This window comes from Haplochromis burtoni, unplaced genomic scaffold, assembly GCF_018398535.1.
Source record: "Haplochromis burtoni strain Fernald_Lab_line unplaced genomic scaffold, NCSU_Asbu1 Contig_432, whole genome shotgun sequence".
NCBI classification, from domain to species: domain Eukaryota; kingdom Metazoa; phylum Chordata; class Actinopteri; order Cichliformes; family Cichlidae; genus Haplochromis; species Haplochromis burtoni.
Window position 1 is genome coordinate 117,131 of NW_024582793.1, and position 18,273 is coordinate 135,403.

At 41.1% G+C, this 18,273-nt stretch overlaps 1 protein-coding gene across 1 annotated transcript in view; it reads right to left on the minus strand.

The window, feature by feature from the left end:
- Positions 1–583: 583 nt before the first annotated feature.
- Positions 584–18,273, minus strand: part of inpp4aa (inositol polyphosphate-4-phosphatase type I Aa) — a 25,011-nt gene continuing 7,321 nt past the window's right edge. Inside the window, exons 2-24 of the mRNA XM_005945082.2 lie at positions 14,897–15,156; positions 14,757–14,801; positions 13,050–13,168; positions 12,849–12,965; positions 12,600–12,679; positions 12,375–12,492; positions 11,959–12,049; positions 11,690–11,837; positions 8,683–8,813; positions 8,299–8,403; positions 8,087–8,195; positions 7,981–7,998; positions 7,681–7,852; positions 6,440–6,721; positions 6,201–6,348; positions 5,890–5,922; positions 5,039–5,211; positions 4,798–4,921; positions 4,131–4,398; positions 3,624–3,721; positions 3,416–3,528; positions 3,171–3,325; positions 584–3,081 (exon numbers count right to left, since the gene is read on the minus strand). Coding sequence (XP_005945144.1) covers positions 2,949–3,081; positions 3,171–3,325; positions 3,416–3,528; positions 3,624–3,721; positions 4,131–4,398; positions 4,798–4,921; positions 5,039–5,211; positions 5,890–5,922; positions 6,201–6,348; positions 6,440–6,721; positions 7,681–7,852; positions 7,981–7,998; positions 8,087–8,195; positions 8,299–8,403; positions 8,683–8,813; positions 11,690–11,837; positions 11,959–12,049; positions 12,375–12,492; positions 12,600–12,679; positions 12,849–12,965; positions 13,050–13,168; positions 14,757–14,801; positions 14,897–14,996 — 2,880 coding nt within the window. The 5' untranslated portion in view covers positions 14,997–15,156 and the 3' untranslated portion in view covers positions 584–2,948. The remainder of the gene's footprint in view (positions 3,082–3,170; positions 3,326–3,415; positions 3,529–3,623; positions 3,722–4,130; positions 4,399–4,797; positions 4,922–5,038; positions 5,212–5,889; positions 5,923–6,200; positions 6,349–6,439; positions 6,722–7,680; positions 7,853–7,980; positions 7,999–8,086; positions 8,196–8,298; positions 8,404–8,682; positions 8,814–11,689; positions 11,838–11,958; positions 12,050–12,374; positions 12,493–12,599; positions 12,680–12,848; positions 12,966–13,049; positions 13,169–14,756; positions 14,802–14,896; positions 15,157–18,273) is intronic.

An 18,273-nucleotide genomic window follows, 5' to 3' on the forward strand; every position in this document is an offset into this window, starting at 1 on the left:
AGTGAGCTACCAGAACTCTGTAATTTTGTATTTATTCATGATGGAAGATTTCTTACATTTACTGCAGCAGTTATCCTCATTTGACTTCATCAGTCTTGAGAATTTAATTTCTCCCTTTCTATCTCATCCAGTTGCTTTTCTTTGCCCCATTTTCCCTGTATATTAAATATGCCTTCCCTCTGACCCTTGTCCCACCTCCAATGCTTTTACATTCATTTTACTTAGTGCCAGCTCCACTGTTCCCTGTTTAAGTGCCTGTTTTACCCCAGTGTCCCAAATTAGCTCAGTCACCTTGTCCTTTGTTTTTGACTAGGTGAAACTAGGGTGCTTCATACAGTAAATTTGGCTGGCTGTTTGAAGTAAACTGATGTAGGCTGGTTAAAGCAAAAGACCTCTTTTTCTTCATATGAGTTTTCTATCACTTTTTAATGGATTTTAATGGATGTCTTTTGACTGTGGGAGGTATCCAGAGTACCAAGAAAGAACCCACCCAGGCACAGGAGCAGGCAACAGTGCTAACCACTGCACCAACATGTCACCGTGCCATAAATTAACCATAATGCATAATTCACAGACACACCACTTTGCCATTGACAAGCCTTTATTCATTATCCAGCTTCAGTTCATACCTTTGTGGTGTCCAGGTCGCTGCTAGGCAACCTGTTCATCCTGTTTGCACATACAACTGGTCAGATCAAAGTCATAACTTACTCGATAACAATGGATGAAACTAGAACAGCATTTGGCAGCACCAGCCATGTGAACATAAACAACATAGTCAAAATAAAACCCCTTTCTCTGCAAGTATTGCACATTATAGAATTTAAGCAAACAGCTAATAAACAGAAAACAAAAGAGGTGTTCGTTATCACAATAATGCAATATGCATTATTTCACTTGAGTCTAAAAACCTTTATCAACTTCTCATTGATAGTCAAAACTGCATATATCCCATACATCACTGCAGAGGTGTACAGCTGCAATAACATATAGCTGAAGATCTTTTCATGCAGGCAAAACGAATAAGATTTCTGATTCTAATCAAGAACTTCTGCATAATTTTTCAGAGAACTGAGAAAAACCAAGACACACATTGCTTTAATCAATGAAAACCTTTTGAAGTTTGAAGGGCTCTTAAACCACCATAGCGCTGCATATGATCCTGCAGAAATGTTTCCTTAGACATGTTAGAGTTGTGGAATAAAGTGATGGACCACTCTGAAGCCCACCATTTGTCCACAAGTTCTCCTTTAATGCTTCCAGCATAGCATCAGAAGAACATCAGAAGTTAGGTAAGACATCATTTCAATAAAAATGTCAGAGTCGTGTCAGATATATGCCGTACTCGTCAAAGAACTGTGCTTGTATTGGAGTGATGTGGTGCAGAATATTCACGTGTTTGTAGAAAGACAAAGAGACGGCTGCCTAAGGAAAATAAACAAAATAAGCTCTTTGATTTTAACAACTCCTGCAGATTCTGCTGAGCAGCTTATCTCCAGAGAAACATCTCTAACAAGTGACTACGCTTGCTCTGATGAACTTTATTGACCTGTATGTTGCCTAGAGTGGATTTAAAGTTAACAGCAGGAGATAGGTCATTAGCATCCCGTGACATCTTGCTAGCTTCTCTTGTCTTTTAAACTTGTCTTTATATGTTGATCAAAAAGAACAAACCTTAATATCTGTTCCAATATTATTCCCTGTCATTTGCCAAAAGAAGTAGGACAGAGGACAAAAATCTATGAGATGGAAATTGTTTTACGTAGTGGATTTATATTGTACCTCAGTGCTTTAGGCTTGGCTTGATGTAAACCACACATGCTGTGTTTGTGGTGAGGCACAGATCAATATGCACATAAATTTAAAGCCCCTTTCAGACATGCACTCCTTACAGTCTGGCAACATCTGAACCTTAGGCTTCCTGCCTAAGAAATAGCCAAGACAGAATCCAGAAATCAGCAGACTTCAGTTGTTTTAGGCTTTGGTTCACAACAGTGACTTCAGAAAAGAAGATATCTCCTTTCAGCTGACAACCTAAAACACCACAGCAGCATCTCCACACTGATACACAAGCTCTGCCATGCAAATCAATATATAATTTTTTATGATTTTTCTTCTGGATTTTTGGTTCATATTCTGTCTCTCTCCATTGAGCAAGGGATCAAATGATTATTACCCCCACAGTATGTCTGAGGCTCTGTTAGTGTGGTGGTTTACACATGTGTGCTTGCCAAGCAAAATGTTTCAGATTCACATCCAGCTGGTGATACAAACTCCTCTTTGGGATTGAGTCAGGAAAGAAAACAGATCATACATCCAGAGCTACCTGCTGTGGTGAACCCTTTGGGATAAGGGACCAACTGAAAGAAGTGATTTATGTGATGAACATGAAAAGTAAAATGACTTTTGCGTCAATGACACACTAGGTAAAGCCAGTGGGAATCCAATGTCTGAAAAGGGCTCAATGCGTTTTATGTTTTGTAGATAATCAGCAGTCTCACTTCTTAACTGATGGTGTGATAGCGTCAACAAAAGCTGCTCTGCTGAGTACAAATACATCTGTGTGCCACATCTTTTTTCTTCTAAAACTAAAGGCTTTTGCACGTCTCCTTAAAATAAATCCAGAGAGACTGTACGCTTCCCGATGCTACAACTGGTACAGCAGCAAACACTGTCTGCACACTGGCTACGAAGTAACACAGAACGCCGACTGTGGCTGTGAAGTATGTGTGAAAAGTGTTTGAATCTAATACTACTGAGAGGAGAGGGGAGTCTGCTAGAAAATGATCTACAGTGAGCACTGGCACTTGGACATTTATTATCTTAACAATGACTAAGCACAGAACAAAGGGCTGCTGTTCCAGTTTGTGTTGGTGCTTTTGTTTGTGTGGCGCCATCTTCTTCATCCCCTTACAGTCTTTTGGTTTCTGCCAAATAGCAGAGTCCGCTTAGGTTTCGACCTTCCCATATGTCCCCTCTGGAGGGCGGTATTGTTTGGGAAAGGCCTTAAGCTGGAGGGCGTTAAAGGCATATTTACGACATCCCACATTCTTCATGGTGTTCTCTCTCCTGCAGCCCTCGCTGTGAGACAGAAGTCATACTTTTTTTTTTCTTTTCCCTTTTTTGGCAAATTACTATTTTTCCAGTGTGTTTTAGGTGTAGATACTGACCTGCGCATACAGTCCAAGGCCTGATAGAAGACCTGTGGGGCCAGGGCGTGCTCCTGCTGCAGGATCTGACACTGTTCCAGGGTCACAGACATGGCTGTGCGGTCCTTAGCGCTCTTACAGCTGGTAAAACGCACTCCGTTCAAGCGGCGACACACCTTTGGGGATTCGGAGGAAGAGATTAGAAGAAGGAGGCAGAGCTTTTACGCCTCAGGGGCTAGAATTAGAGGCAGTGATGATGAGTCTACCTCAGCTGCTTGCCACAGGATCTCCACGTTCTTGTTCTTCTTGGTGTTCACGTTCTGGCTCAGCAGTTTGAGCAGCTCGGGCACGCTGGTGGTACTACGAGAGCGAGGGAGACCTGAGGAGATGGCAGAGGACGAGTGGTGAGCAAAGAACAAAAAAAAAGGGGGGGAAATACACTTTTCTCACTAATAAATTATGTATTTCACTCACAGTCTTCTGGAAGGACCTCTTTAAACTGGTCGTAGTATGAGCTGAGGCGAGTCATGCTTTCCATGTTGATGACATCTTGCAGCGATGTGTCTCCGAACCTGCACACACGCATGATTTAAGAGTTAAAAGTTTTCATTAATATAACACATAGCCTGCTGCTGTCTGGCTTTTCTGTACTGAAGGAGGTTCACTTCCAGCACAGCCATTCAAAGTTTAATGCAACATCAATAAAAACGAGCGCACATATGTATCAACCCAGTTTTTAAATGTTAGTAACTTAAAATCTCATCTTTACAGTCATTTTTTAAGAAAAATCAAAATTTGTTGTCTAGCAAGAGAGAACATTTATGCAGTGACCATGCAGTGAACAAGCCTCATTCAGCCAGAGGTTTAAAAATATGCTTTAAAGCCGAATGTGCTGCTCACTGGCCTTTTTGCGACTGACCTATCAAGCTTGGCATGGGTATCTCTTTCTACCTTTCCTGCCCTCTAGTCTCAGTGACTCACTTCTCAGCCAGAGTCTGCTGTTCGTTAATGCCAACGTTGAACAGGACGGGCTGAACTCGCAGCAGCATCCCATTTTGGATCTCTCGTGGCAGCATGTCAAACATCGCCCCGGGCATCGGGACCCTGACGTTAAAGCCGCTCCTGTTTCCCGTAATTACCGGCAGCATGTCGGGGCTGAAACCAGAAGTTGCCTGGGTAACTTTAAAGGTGACATTTCTCAGGTCCATCACTCCGACGCTCATGTCCTCCAACATGGCCAGCTCCTCGCCTTCATTTATGTGGCAAAGGAAGAACAAAATCAGGGCATGGACAGGGAGTCAATTCTGATTGACTTTTAATATTAAAAGACATTAAAAACCACAAAACTTAGTTTGCTAAAGGAAGCTTTGTAACCAGTTTTATATTAGTTTTTCAGCAGCTTTTGAATTTTTGTACCTCTAAACGGATCCTAAGTCAACTATTACCTTTAAAAAAATTATACTATAGAAATTATAGTTTTTTCATTCTTATTATTATTTGAAGTGCAATGCTTTGAAAATAATTTTACTAAAAATAATAATAACAATATTTTCTGTGTAATTTCATGGAGATCATTAGTGGAAGATGCACACAGTCTTTTGTGATTTTACATATTTCTATATACACAAACATGCACAAACAAAGTTACCATAAGTGCTGAGCAGGCCCTCATACTGCACCAGCAGGCCGATGGTGTGCAGCTGCCTGAGGAAGCCTGAGTCACAGAGGCAGTTCCTCAGCTTCAAAATGAAGCCGCAGATCAGAGCGGTGAGCTGTAAACGGCACACATCACATCATCACAATCGTTGAGTAATGACAAACGTCCAAGCCTACACGTGCACGGGTTTCATGCACTGTACATGTAACAGTCATAGCAGTTAGCGGCAGACCGTCTGGCAGAAGACGACGTCGCGGCGGTACTGCAGGGTGAGGCTCATGGCGATGGTGGGGGCGCTGTCCTGCATCAGCAGAAACACCATGGCTTTCTTGGCTTTGTCGCTCATCAGAGACACGCAATCTGTCAGCGTGGTGAGGAGAGGATACAGGGCGTCGCTCCACTCACCTGCAGGGATTTGAGAGGACATTTCTATCAGAAATCCTGAAATAGCCTGAACAAATGGCTGAAGTAATAGCTATACACACAACCCCACAGTGTCTGCAAATATAAAATGATTTGTGCAGTTTTCATTAAACATCTTTCTTTTTTATGGTTTATTTAAAAATAGCAATAATTTGGAGGACGAACAAAAGAATTACAGAGAAAAAAAAAGGGTTTTTTTGCCTGCATCAGTCAAACATCAGTGTAAAAGTGAGAGATCTCTCCTGATTCTATCAGATGTTGCTGCTTTTTGCAGAAACTATCACATCGCTGCTATCCTGGCTCTCTCCACAGTCTCACTATAGGCTTTTATCATTTAATTTAATACTGATCACTCTCAAAGCAGGTCTAGATCTGGGCCCAGGCTATGTAGCAGAAACATTTTATTTAACCAGTTAGCAGCCTCAGGTCCTGCAGCCCTCCTGGCTGTTCCAAAGTTGAGACTGAGAATGTTGAAGACACCGTGTTTTTGCCTCCTCTTTTAAAGATCTGCTTACATGTGACATTACATGTGATGTCTTTTTCCTTCTAATTACAGTTGTGTGTGTTTTTTAATCTACTCTGCCTCTTTTTAATCATCGGTTCTTGCACTGTGATACTTTTTCATGTACCTACTGTTCGTAAAGGAAACAGTGCTCCTACCTGGGGATGACTTTTCAACCTCTGGGCTGCTTTCTGCAAATGAGAGAACATAAAAATGTTTGGATACGGACAGATTTCCACTTGTACTTGTATCTTAAAGATTTATTTCAGCTGTTAAACAATAGAGATGATTAACAGGACTGAGACAGCATGCCAGGGTCTGCTTCAGGATAGTTGAGAGGGATGATAATGATGATGACGTCTGGAGACTCCTGAAAGTTTATACCTGTACCTTTGTTCGTATTAGACGGCTGAGCTCACTCAGTACGTGGATTCATGCAAAAATCCACGTCTTGTCTACGTGCGTTTACCTTTCTTAGCGTTACCCGGCTCGTCACTGGCGAGCAGGAAGACGTCCTCAGAGCTGCTGTCACTCTGGAGTTTGTCCCGCTGCAGCAGCCTGTCCACTCTCTGGATCACACACTCCAAGCTTTTATCCACGTTTAGCCAAATCTTCTCCTGCACAAATAACCATCAATCAAATCAAACATATATACATGCATATAAAAAACATTATTAACCAAAAGTGGCAGATGGACTCCTCTCTTACCCACTCCTCTTCATGCAAATCTGCCTGCATGGAAGCGCGCTTGTTTTTAGTCCCTTCACTGCCCTCCAGAGGAGCTGTGTGGCGAGAGGGTGAGGTGGTAGCACGAGAGGGCGAGGTGGGGTGACGAGAGGGGGAGCGGGACGGAGAGCGAGAGGAGGGCGAGAGGGAGGAGGAGGATGGCGACGGGGTGCTTTGCTGAGAGAACTCTGGGCGGGCTGCTGCCAGAGCCACGATGGCTGTGGACAGCAGCTTGGAGTCGCACACGGTCACGAGCTGACGAGTCTACAGGAGCAGCGGTGCAGGACAGACGGAGACGGATAAGTTATACTGAGAAATGTTACACTACAGACATTACATGAAAGCACGTTAACACATTAACATTTATTAACTGGCTCTTAAAGGTAATAAAATGAAGCTGAATAAATTTTTCATCCTGGTCAGTCTGTGTTTGTGTGAGTCAGAGGTTGCCTGGCAGTCACAGTGATGTCAGCATTGTCGTGATATATAGTGCTAGTGCACTGGCTGTAATCTGCAACATCATTCATTTATTATTTTTTCATTTCTCTGTGGTTTCAGTGCCCTCTCCTGTGTGTCTCTTCCAGTCACTTCCTGTTTTATTTTGAAGGTTTTTTCTTTACGTCACCTTTTATGTTTTTACTCTGTGCTTTTCTCTGCTTGGTGTGGATTTAATCTGTGTGAGTTCCCTCAGTCCTTGTTAGTTTGTCAGGTTTTTAGAATCCTTTCCTGTATTTTCTTTTAATTCTAATGAATCTTTAACTCTAATGACCTTTTTATCTTAATGTTGCAATTTTTATTAACTGGTCTTCAAAAATAGTTCTCCAGGCTTTCTGAAAGTCTTTCAAAGTATTTCTTTGGAGACTTTCAGTCCAGTCCTTGTACCTGACTGTTGACAGATGAATGTGTTTTTGGCTGTTAAGCCCATTAACACTGACCTATTAATCATTCAAGCACAAAAAAGGAACCTAAATCAAGGGATGAACCGGTGTTGTGTTTACATATAACATAAAACTGAAGAGCTGATTCTAATTCGCAAATTTAGGCACTAATCACAAAACACATAATTTCTTTCCATTACTTTTGTTAAATTTGTCAAAATGCCAAATATAACACTGTTTGACAGGCATAAAATAGCACTTTTGAAAATCGTATATGATTATATGGTGGCTTAAGACTTTTGCACAGTACTGTACATATTAAGTATCCCTGCAGTTCAGTCTTACCTTCTCTGTTAGGATGGCCAGAGTTCTCTCCAAAGCATTGGCTGAGCGCTCCTTGGCAGCTCGGGACAGACGTTCAGTGTAGTAACACACTTGTGTCTTAAGAGTGTTAATCTGACCAATCAGCTCCTTTGCTTTTACAACATCCTGAGGCTGGTATGCCATTGCTTTAGAGCTGGAGCCAGCAGAGCAGCAGGCGTGCATTGATGCGTGTGCAAGAAAGAAAAAGAGGTTACTTGAGAAACAAGTGTGGTTTGGTTTTATCCACTTTTAAAGCTTGTAATAGGATTTAGAGAACCTCACCCCTCCTCTCCATGGGTTCTGATTGAATTAAAAAAAAAAAAGGTTTGTTATAAACTTCAAATGAAAAACAACCACCAAATCCTCACGCAAGTTTCAAACAACTCACTGTTTCCTGGCTTCTTCGAGCTTGTGCAGCAGCTTTCGGAGACCGCAGCCTTTAAAGCCTTGATGATGTGCTGCGGGCGCACCAATAGTTACTACGTCGTACGTCCGGTCTGATTAAAGGTTGGAAAATAAAATTAAGAAGGGAGGAAATCCATGAAAAACATGAATATTAAGTTACAGAAAGCATGCATTAAACATTTGTGGACAAATTACCGTAACCAGACTCTCCCTGTACTCTCATCCTCTGGATATGCAGGTTAGTGGGGATGAACTCCAACTTCCTCTCAGCTTTCAAGGTGCTAGACTTAAATGACGGACCTGTGGGGCAGCAGAAATGAGAAAAAGCAGTTGTTTGTGATTCTGTGTAAGGAAGATGGAGAAAATAATGATTAAAAACCGCTAACAGCTGCACATGATGTCAGAAAGGCTATATTTTCAATGTTGTAACATTTATCTTATTAGGGGGTTGATGCTGTTTACTTCCTGACATCAGGAAACATCCCCAATTGTAAAACATTTTGGTCACATTGTGCAAGACTAATTTTGACATTTAAAATCAGTGTGATGGCCCTTTACAATGTATATTATGGAACTAACCCTTATATTCATGCAGGTCACTTATGGTCTCCTGGTAGGTGAGGATGATGGTCTGGTACTGAGTAATGATCTGCCTCCTGAGGTTCTCCCAGCATGGAGACAGCTCACCCAGTTCTTCCAGCTCGCACACCCTGCACATGCAGTAACAATCAGTGCATCCAGCTGATGCACGGAGCAGCTCACAGAGTGCGTTTTGTGCTGCTCATTCAGTTATAAACTGAACGAGCAAATGAACATAACAGTAAAGCAGTTACAGACATTAAAGTCAACCATTAAGGGAAAGCCTGCGGATATCTCTTCAAACCATTTTCTCTAACCTTTGCCATTTTTGGGGTTCGGAGTACTAAGCAGCATTTTACCCTCAAGCAGTTATTATTTAATCTAGTCTCTAATCTCTATCTCTAATTTAATCTAGAAGAGCTTCACAAATCTAACAAAAACACAATAAGAATGCAAAGTTAAAGGAGCAAATAACACCACAAATAAATAAATTACAGTAATTAGTAATTTACATGGACTAATTTATATGGGATGACCTGTGTCACCTTTATTGGAAAGCTCAAACATGAGTACCCCGGATCCTACAGTATCAGAGAGAAAACTCCTACAATCAAATCCCCTTTTAACAGGAAGAAACCTCCAACAAAACCAGGGTCAGGGAGTAGAAGCCATCTGCTGTCACGTCACCAGTTCGGGTTGAGGGGAAAGAAACAAAGAGAGGATACAGCAGTGGCATATTAACATATGGGGAGTCTTGCAGCAGTCTGAGGATACAGCAGTACAACTAAGGGATGACCTTGTGAGGAGAAGGACTTTAAATTCAGTCATCGGTTTAGAAGGAGCCAACGAAGAGAAGCAAATATAGGAGAAATACGATCTCTCATCCCTGTCAGTACTCTTGCTGCATCACTCTGAGAAAGGATGTTTCTAATTTTAGCAGCATTGCATAGGTGAAAGAAAGCAGCCCTGCATATTTGTGCAATGTGTGCAATGAAGGGCAAATCCTGATATATAAAAATAACTTCAGGATTTCTTACAGTGTTACTGAAGGTCAGGGTAATGTCATCCAGAGTAAGTATCTAGTTAGACGGCATCTTTCTGACTCTTTAGGGTCGAGTACAATCACGTCATTCTTGTCTGAATTTAGCAGAAGAAAATCACAGGATGCATTTATGTCTTTAAGACATGCCTGTAGTTAAATAAGTGATTTGCATCGACTGGCTACTGCATTATCTGCATATCATAGATGATACTTACATATTACTGTGTATCATCTGCAAAATGTGTGCAATGTTTTCTAACAACACTGCCCAAGGGAAACCTGTATCAGATGAAAAGAAAACTACCTGTTTACATGCACAAACTGGAATCTATCAGATTCCCCCCCCCCCAAGTGTCTGTATTAAATAGCTTTGTTTCATGTCTTAATATTTATGACCTAAACAAACTGTGATCTTAAAAGACTGCTTTGACTTCAGCATCAAATTACTGCATTTTTAGAGAAGGGGGATAAAAAGAGATGTATTCATATAAATTCATCAAGCTGAAGCCAAATCACTACTTACAGCCTTCAGACGTGCAGAATTTATTTTGTGTGGATGATTACATTTTATACGTACAGACAATTGTGTCCGCTACATAGCATTAGGTACTGCTGGCTACATAATATGACCATTAAAAAAAATAAATTACATTAACTTACTTGTACAAGTTTAAGTTTTTCTTACACAGAGCAAACAAACTGGGTTGCTACGACAACTACAGCACTTTGATCCCCTCAATCAAACAGGACATAATAACATTTTGATGTAAAATTGTAAAGAATTCCATCAATTACAGTCTGAAGTCCAAACCAGAATCAAACCATTTGAACAATTACAGAAATAAGACTGAAGAAAATAACCAGGAGAAACACTGAAGCAGTACTCTGACTTCAGCAGGTCTACACTGTCTGTGTTTAGCCAATATGGAGAAAAGCGACAATGCAACAGGCGAAGTAACAGTTTAATGCATCATCTCAGGCCTGAATACCTTTTTATTTACCTACAGTTTGTATGACACAACCTTGTGACTATTATACAGATGCTTGCTAATATTTGTTCTCAGTGTTGAGTGACTGTATTTACTGAAACAGCTAAAACGGTTCAGTTGTGTGAGTTAAGACCTATATTTTTGAGTGTTTACAGCATTGGGATGGGTCAGTATTTTTACCTGTCACATGTATACTTTGTGTTTTTCAGTCACTTGAAACAAATGAGCCGGATTTTGCTGCCCAGCAACACGCACATGCTCCCAACAGCATGCTGCACAGCCTGCAACAAGCCCTTCTAGACTCAAAGAAGGAAAACCAGGAGGTGGCCGCAGAAAATGCTGCTTTGAGGCAGCAGCTCACCAGAAAAGAGATCAGCTGGGAGAAAGAAAGAAAGAAGCTGCTTATGTTGCTAGGAGGCATTAACAAAGAAATAGCCTCTAAGACTGAGGATATTGGGAGACAAACTAAACCAATCAAGAATCTTCTCAGTCCATGAACAAAACGATTCATTGCAAACAAAGACACTGAAACCAATAAACTGGCTTAAAATCATTCACTGATCAATGCGTGGGTACACAGATAGATGGATGGCAAAACATCTGCTTACTAGGCATCACCTAAGCTAATTTGAATCTCTGCTCCTACACATGTTTGTGAAGTTGTGGAGTATTTAAAATGTAAAAGCTAACTGTACAAACAAGAAGCATGTGCCAACCAAACATGCTAGTTTCACCTGATAGCTTAGCGATCCAGCCTCCTATCCAAATGTGATCACTTACAGCTTCAAAATGCCAAGAAGGTAAAAACTAAACCAGAGGCTTCAAAATCCACAAACCAACTGGCGACAATACGGAACCACGTCCATCTTTTATATACAGTCTATGGTAGCACGCAGAGAACGCTTTCTTAAAAGGTTCGCATTTATTAGATGTTGACATCACTTCAAAAAGCATCAACACATCTTTCACATTATACCTGACAGCATCCTCCTCCAGCAGCAGTTTGACATACTGTCGAGGAATATGCAGGGAGAGGACGCTCTCTGCCATCTGCTCCAGGATCCGCAGGTGGTTACCATCCGTAGTGGGGAAACGGTACGTCCGTGACATGACGCCGCCAAACACTAAAACAAGGAAAAATATAAATGAGCACTGCCATTGTTACTGCCAGCAAACTACATGTTACTGGTTGTGAAACTTTCCCATAACTCGGAGTAGCAACAGCTCACATAAGAGTTCACTCACCAGCCTTCAGCAGCGGATCTTTACACAAAGAGGACGACTTGGATTTGATGCCCATGGATTCAGTTAGGCTTTCATCCACAGGCAGAACCATCTGAGGCACACATAAACAACAATGTTTGCATAAAGAAGGATGTGCTGCTGACCTTTACATTACCAAAAAAGTCAGAAAAAGCAGGAAGTTCAATAAAATTGTTTTATATTGTTTTAATGAATTCAAGCACATTCACAAGCCCGTGGCTGTTATTCCTGGTATGTTTCATGTACTTTGACATCAGGAAAAAAATTAAAAGTAAAACAGGAAATTGTCTCAATGTATCAATTAACAAAAAATAATACATTTTCATACTTTAATTTCAAATATTGCCACAAACTATAAAACAAAGTCTCATTCGAAAGTCATTTTTGTGAATTCCTACCCTTCCATTAACAGTATCCCCCCTCTGTAATCTTGCGACAGGAGCTCTCTGCTCACGTTTCTCCTCTATCTGCCAGGCAATGACAGTGATGTTGCCCACGCGCTCGTTCTCCGCTGACCTGACAAATCAAGCGATAACCAAGTCAGTGCAACATCCCCAAAAACCCAAATGTGACCTGCAGTTCGTAACACAGAAAAGTCACATTGTGCTCTGCGTGCCTGTTACCTGAGAGTCAGGTGCAGTCTGTGGTGCTTGTCCTGCAGCAGCTCCTTCACGGAGAACATGGCAGAGCCGAGCATGTACATCTGTCACATAAAAGCACACAAACCGAAAGGATTTAGAGGGTTTTACCCAGATGAGCGTCAACTATGAAGGATTTGTTAAAGAAGAGCATTATTTACTTTTGCAATGGAAAATCTAAAGACAGTTTATTGACTTTGTAAGAAATTGTCTTGGCGGGGGTGGGGGGGTTACCGTGCCCTGTGAGCGGTCCTTTACGTCATAGACTGAAAGCTTGACCTGCGTCTGCTGAGTGATCAGAGAGTCCTGAAAGAAAGCTATACTGCTCAGGAAGATGGGGTTACTGGTGCCCTGAAGACAGAGAGACGAGGGGAAAAGGCTGTGTAAGCATCCAACGGCAGGCAGGAAGTGACAGTGAGGTAGAAGGTAGCATACCTCTATGATTTCAGTCTGAGCGTGTTTAGTCCAGAAGGCCTGGGGCGGAGTGGTGCAGCTGACGGCCACAAAGCTGGTCGGCTTACGGTCCAGTGCAGGAGTCACCAGCTCACTGCAGGCTGCAGGGACATTTAAACACAGGCGATTACAAACTGGGGGATTTAACAGTGGGATGGTCTGTAATCTGTAGCAATGGGAGGATTTAAATATAGTATGTTGGAGTAGTTAGTACTTGACAAGCAGCAGCTGTTGAGTAATTCTTTAGTGGATAAAAAATAAATAGGAGCCAGTAATTATGGGGACACATCATGTTTATGAGTTTTTCTTAAACTGACTGAGAATGAAAAAACAAAAACACAGCATCGCAGTCAAATCATCATGTTTTAAAGTAGAATATTTAAACATTTTTAGCCAGTTAATGGTAGTGAGGCAAAATATTTTTTTAAAACTGCTGAACTATTATCCCCTTAGTTTCTGTTTCTGGCCTCATTTCTCTCTCTGTCTTATTTTTTGCTCTCTTACTGCTTATTAGGGAACTTTCTGGCTCTTCAGCTGCGAAACGCTCTTAAATGTTCACTAACTAGCTGACTGACTATCAGCGTTCACTGAAAACAGTGAGCTGAAAACTCACTGCAAAAAAACAAAGATAGTATTTTGGATATAGAGTTCTTATTCAAGATGTTCTCCTCCTTGTTGTTTATCATTTTTCACCTTGACTTTCATGTGTATTAAATCTTTGGTTCATAGTTTCAGTTTAATACTGCTCCTCAGTATTTTCCTGTACCATTCTGTGTCAACTCCACTATTTTAAGTTCATTCATGTGTCCATGTTTCACTTCCTGTTTTATTTTGATACTTGTCTCTAGTGTCCCGTGTTTAACTTTACTTCATTTAACTTCCTCGTCTATCTCATTGTCTATGATGATGTTCACCTGTATCTTGTTAGCTTAACTCTGGGTTTCAGCTTCCTCACCATCTTGCAGACTTTGTAATTCTGGCCTCTCAAATCATCCTAAATAAAGGTTTGTTTTTTGTCTATGTCTGCCTCACTGCATCTGCATCTAGCAATTTATGCTGAGCAGTGGGACGATCTAAAAAATGCTTAAATGCTGCACAGAGTTGAGGATAAGCAGCACCTTACTCCAAAGTCTTAATGACAGATTAGTGTAGCTTTGTAGGATGATGCATCCCTATGTCAAAGGAATCATTTTGAAACACCCAAACAGTGCATTCGAGAAGAGTTAACCAGCTGTGGACTTCAGATAGCTGCAGACATATGATGCATAAATGAGTTTTTGGTTTTGGAGTGTTGGCAGCACTGTGACTTGTTAATATGCTTTAGAGGATTAAGGAACATCAACAGAGACAAAATCCAGAGACAGCAGTGGAAGATGATATGTGGTTTAAGAGTTAAAAAAAAGTTTCAATATTTCCTTATTGTGGGGATTTTTATTGTGCTGTGACTAATTAAATTAACTGCCAAATGAAGTGCTTATGGGTGTCTCCAAGATGGCTGCTGAGTGGTGAGTCCTGCTTCTACAGGGACTCTGATATCAAGCATTAGCTGCATAAATGCTCGTGCATTTGTGGATCGATCAAAATAAAATAATTTGAACACTACCATATTAATTCTAGTAGAACATAATAAACAGTCTGGTGCATCAGTAAGGTGCAGCAACAATATCTACAAACACATCCTGAACATACCCACGCTGAACTCCAGCACCGGCTCATCAGGGTCCTGACTGCTGCCTGTGGGGAAGAGAGCGAAACAGAGATGAGCAGAAGCTCTTTACAGTTTTGTTATCAATGAAGTAAGGTTACCATGGTAGCAGTTACTTGGTTACCTGAGAGAGCCAACCCCATCATCTCAGCAGAGAGATCAAACGTATTAGCCCGGTAGACCGACCATGGCCGATGGCGGGGGCTGCGCTCCTTCCCAGACATGGTGGTTTCAGGTCAGGGCTGAGGATTTTGTTTTTGAGTAAAAAAAGGCCTGAAGAGCAGAACAATGTCGAGCAGGAACAGAGTCAAAACTCTTGCGTAAGCCTTCTTATGACGTGTGTGCGTGTGGATCTGAGCGGTCACACTTTTGTCACTGTGGAACCTGACAGAAAGAAAGAAAACGAGGCAAATCAGACAGAACTGGACATCTTCAGCTCTTTGATACTGACATCAAACTCATCATCACGACAGCAGCTGAGCTCCGAAAAATAGCAATGTGCTCGCAGTTAGTCACATAAAGGAAGCCACTTTGCAGCACACATGCTCAAAATCCGGTTACATTCCTCTTTTTTTTCACAGGGTTAAAGGATGAATAACTAATAATAGCTCGATGATGTTTCCACAGATGCTTCATTCTGAGGCGAACGGCGCTGTAGGTTTTGCAACTCTGTGTCATTGCTCTAAATATTTTTATCCCCATGTTAACGTGCTAATACAGGCGGCGAGAACATTTTCTGAGAGAAAAAGTGAGACTTCACACAGCTGTAGAAAAAAACAGCACTGCAGCACACTGAATTGACGTCCTGATGCTATTCGTGCTTCCTGGTTTTAGACAAACCTAATAACCAACACAGGAACAGGGAGTCAGGTAAAGAAAATCAGAAATGCTCACATAGAAAACAGACGTAACAGAAAAACTCATAATCTCCACAACCTCTCAAACCACGTTCACAAAACTGGCTTGTAGATGTGATGCACTTGTCTAAATCAAGTGATAGGTCTGTACACTGATAATTGCACTATCAGGTTTAAATAGCAACAATGCCGTTTACTTCACTCTGATAGAGCATTTTATTCACAATTTAACTGCAAATACAACAATCACCATTTCACTGCTGACAATACAAAAGAAACAGCACGTAGGGTTTGTTGATTTCCTGCTGATGCTGCACCTGCCAAAATTATTCACTACAGCAGGAAACTAAAGCTGTGCCAAGTGTGCCAGCAGAGGAGATCTGGCTCCAGTGCAACATTAACAATCTCCCCCTGACTTCATCTTCTTCCAACTAACAGAAAGAGACAAAAGATTAAACCACTGCTGATCTAGATCTGTTGGAGACGTGGATCTACATTCACGGGTTATTTTTTATTATCAGTTAATCTGGAAATTATTTTCTTAAATGATTAGTAATAAGTTTATTGTTTGGGTTAACTGTTTTCTTTAACTTTCAGTCTGAAAAACAATTTTTATTCAGGCTAAATGCTTAAAGAAATCAGTGAAACCACAAAAATAATAACATATGGTTAAAAAAAATAGAGCATTGTCGGTATTTTAAGTTAAGTTTTTTAAGCCATCCCTCATTTCTTTATAGTTTATTCACAAGGATCCAGATTTTATTTTAATATTCAACTTTGCAATTGTTCACCAGGCTTTGAGGAAGCCTTTCAAATTATTTCTTTGGACCTTTTTTCATTCGTTTTCAGTCCGGTCTTTGTACCTGATAATATTTAGAGGAAGATTTCTTTGTTTGTTAAGCAATGTTAAGTCATGTCCTTAAGAAACAGGAAAAAATCCAGGAAAGAATGACACGGGGCCTGAGAGATGCATCTGCCTTCAGTTGATCCATGTGCTGCTCCTAGCAGGAGGAGGGACAGTGAGCGTCCACAGCTACCTGTAAAACACGGTGGAGGCTCTGTCGTGGTTTAGGATCACTTCAAAGGATCTTGTCAAAAGGGATGGATTCAGAAAAATACTGTCTGATTTTGATCAACGCTGCACATATTTCAGTAAATCACAGCACCTCCTCTTCCTAGAAAAATATTTTAGAAAAGAGGGCTGACACAGTTCTCCATAGTGAGTACACGTCTCTTCTGGTGTGCAAGTAATTAAAGCTGTTTCTATATCTATTTTTGTCCTGTGAGCTGACACACTGTCGCAATATTGTTTTCTGCAGTAAGCGCTCTCCTTTCAGCAAAGACAGAGGAGAAGAGATTTGAAAGCAAAAAGCCTCGGTAAGGAATACTGTGTGCCAGAAATGCATGAAGCAAACGTGTAATGTTAAGAGAAATGAAAAGGATTCAGCAAGTGGTCCGATGAGCTGCTTCAAATTCCTGTGAGATGTCAGACTCCGTTAACCTCTCTGGTATATGTTTGCTTACACAACTATACAACCTGCCTTTGCTCAGCGCGTTCATCTGTCTCTGTGTGTTGCTGTTTATTTGATGCTACACTGATGAGGGGAGAACATCTGTGTGTGAGTGTTTCTGTCCATTCATGTGTGAAGACCTCTGCAAAGGAAGTCTATTTTTACACATGAATCTCTCTGACGTCACACGACACGTGCAAATGAAAACGCGGCGTCCCGGCGACACACACGCACAGCGCTAGAACTCACCTCACACACATACAGTTCAGTCAGCGTGATTCTCCGTGGTAGTTTAATTCCTGTCTTCACACCTTCATGTGAGATCTAAACAAATGACAATTACAGCATGGATGCTCTGCCTCATTAGGCTGTGTAGGAGTCATTGACAGTGGGGTTGGCATTTAGCACGCTGTAATCGCCACTGCCTGGGGCATTGTGGGAAGCTCTCTAGGAAACCAATAGAGGATCTAACGCAAAGCCACAGGGAGCGAAGGATCATCTTCATTTCATCTGTCTGACGGTCATCAGATACACGCATTTCACATATGTGGGGCTGGAACTAGTGCTGAAACAACCACTTTCCAATCCAATTAAAAGACTTAATCATCATTAGAAGTGATGAATGATAATCACTTACTAAATATTTACGTTTTTACTTTTTCAGCTGCTGTTTTGGCAAAAGATGCTATTTGATGCTGTGAATTTTCCCCATTTTTCCCCACAAATTTCTGCTATATTACACAGAAGGTTCCATTTTCTGAACTTCAGGGTTATATTTTTAAAATGTTTATAAATCCAACCAGCAGTCTAAACCTTCATGTCTGTCACATCTTGAAACAACAGCTCATAGTATAGCTATAGTAGGACAGTGGGAAGCAGAATAAGTAAGTAAATTGTAAATTGCAAGTAAAGTTTACTAGCAATTTACAATCCATACACGCAAAATGAAGTGGGAATTTGGTGGTAAGTTTCACTAAGACTTCCTTTGGATCCTGTTACATTATTTAATTAAACCATTATTTAAGTAGCTTTTCACTCCTTTTCACTCGGTTTGAACTTCAGCAGGTCGCCTCGAGCTAGATCAGCTCATTTATGCTAGCGGAGGAGATTATCCCCACTGCGAGAGTCACCAC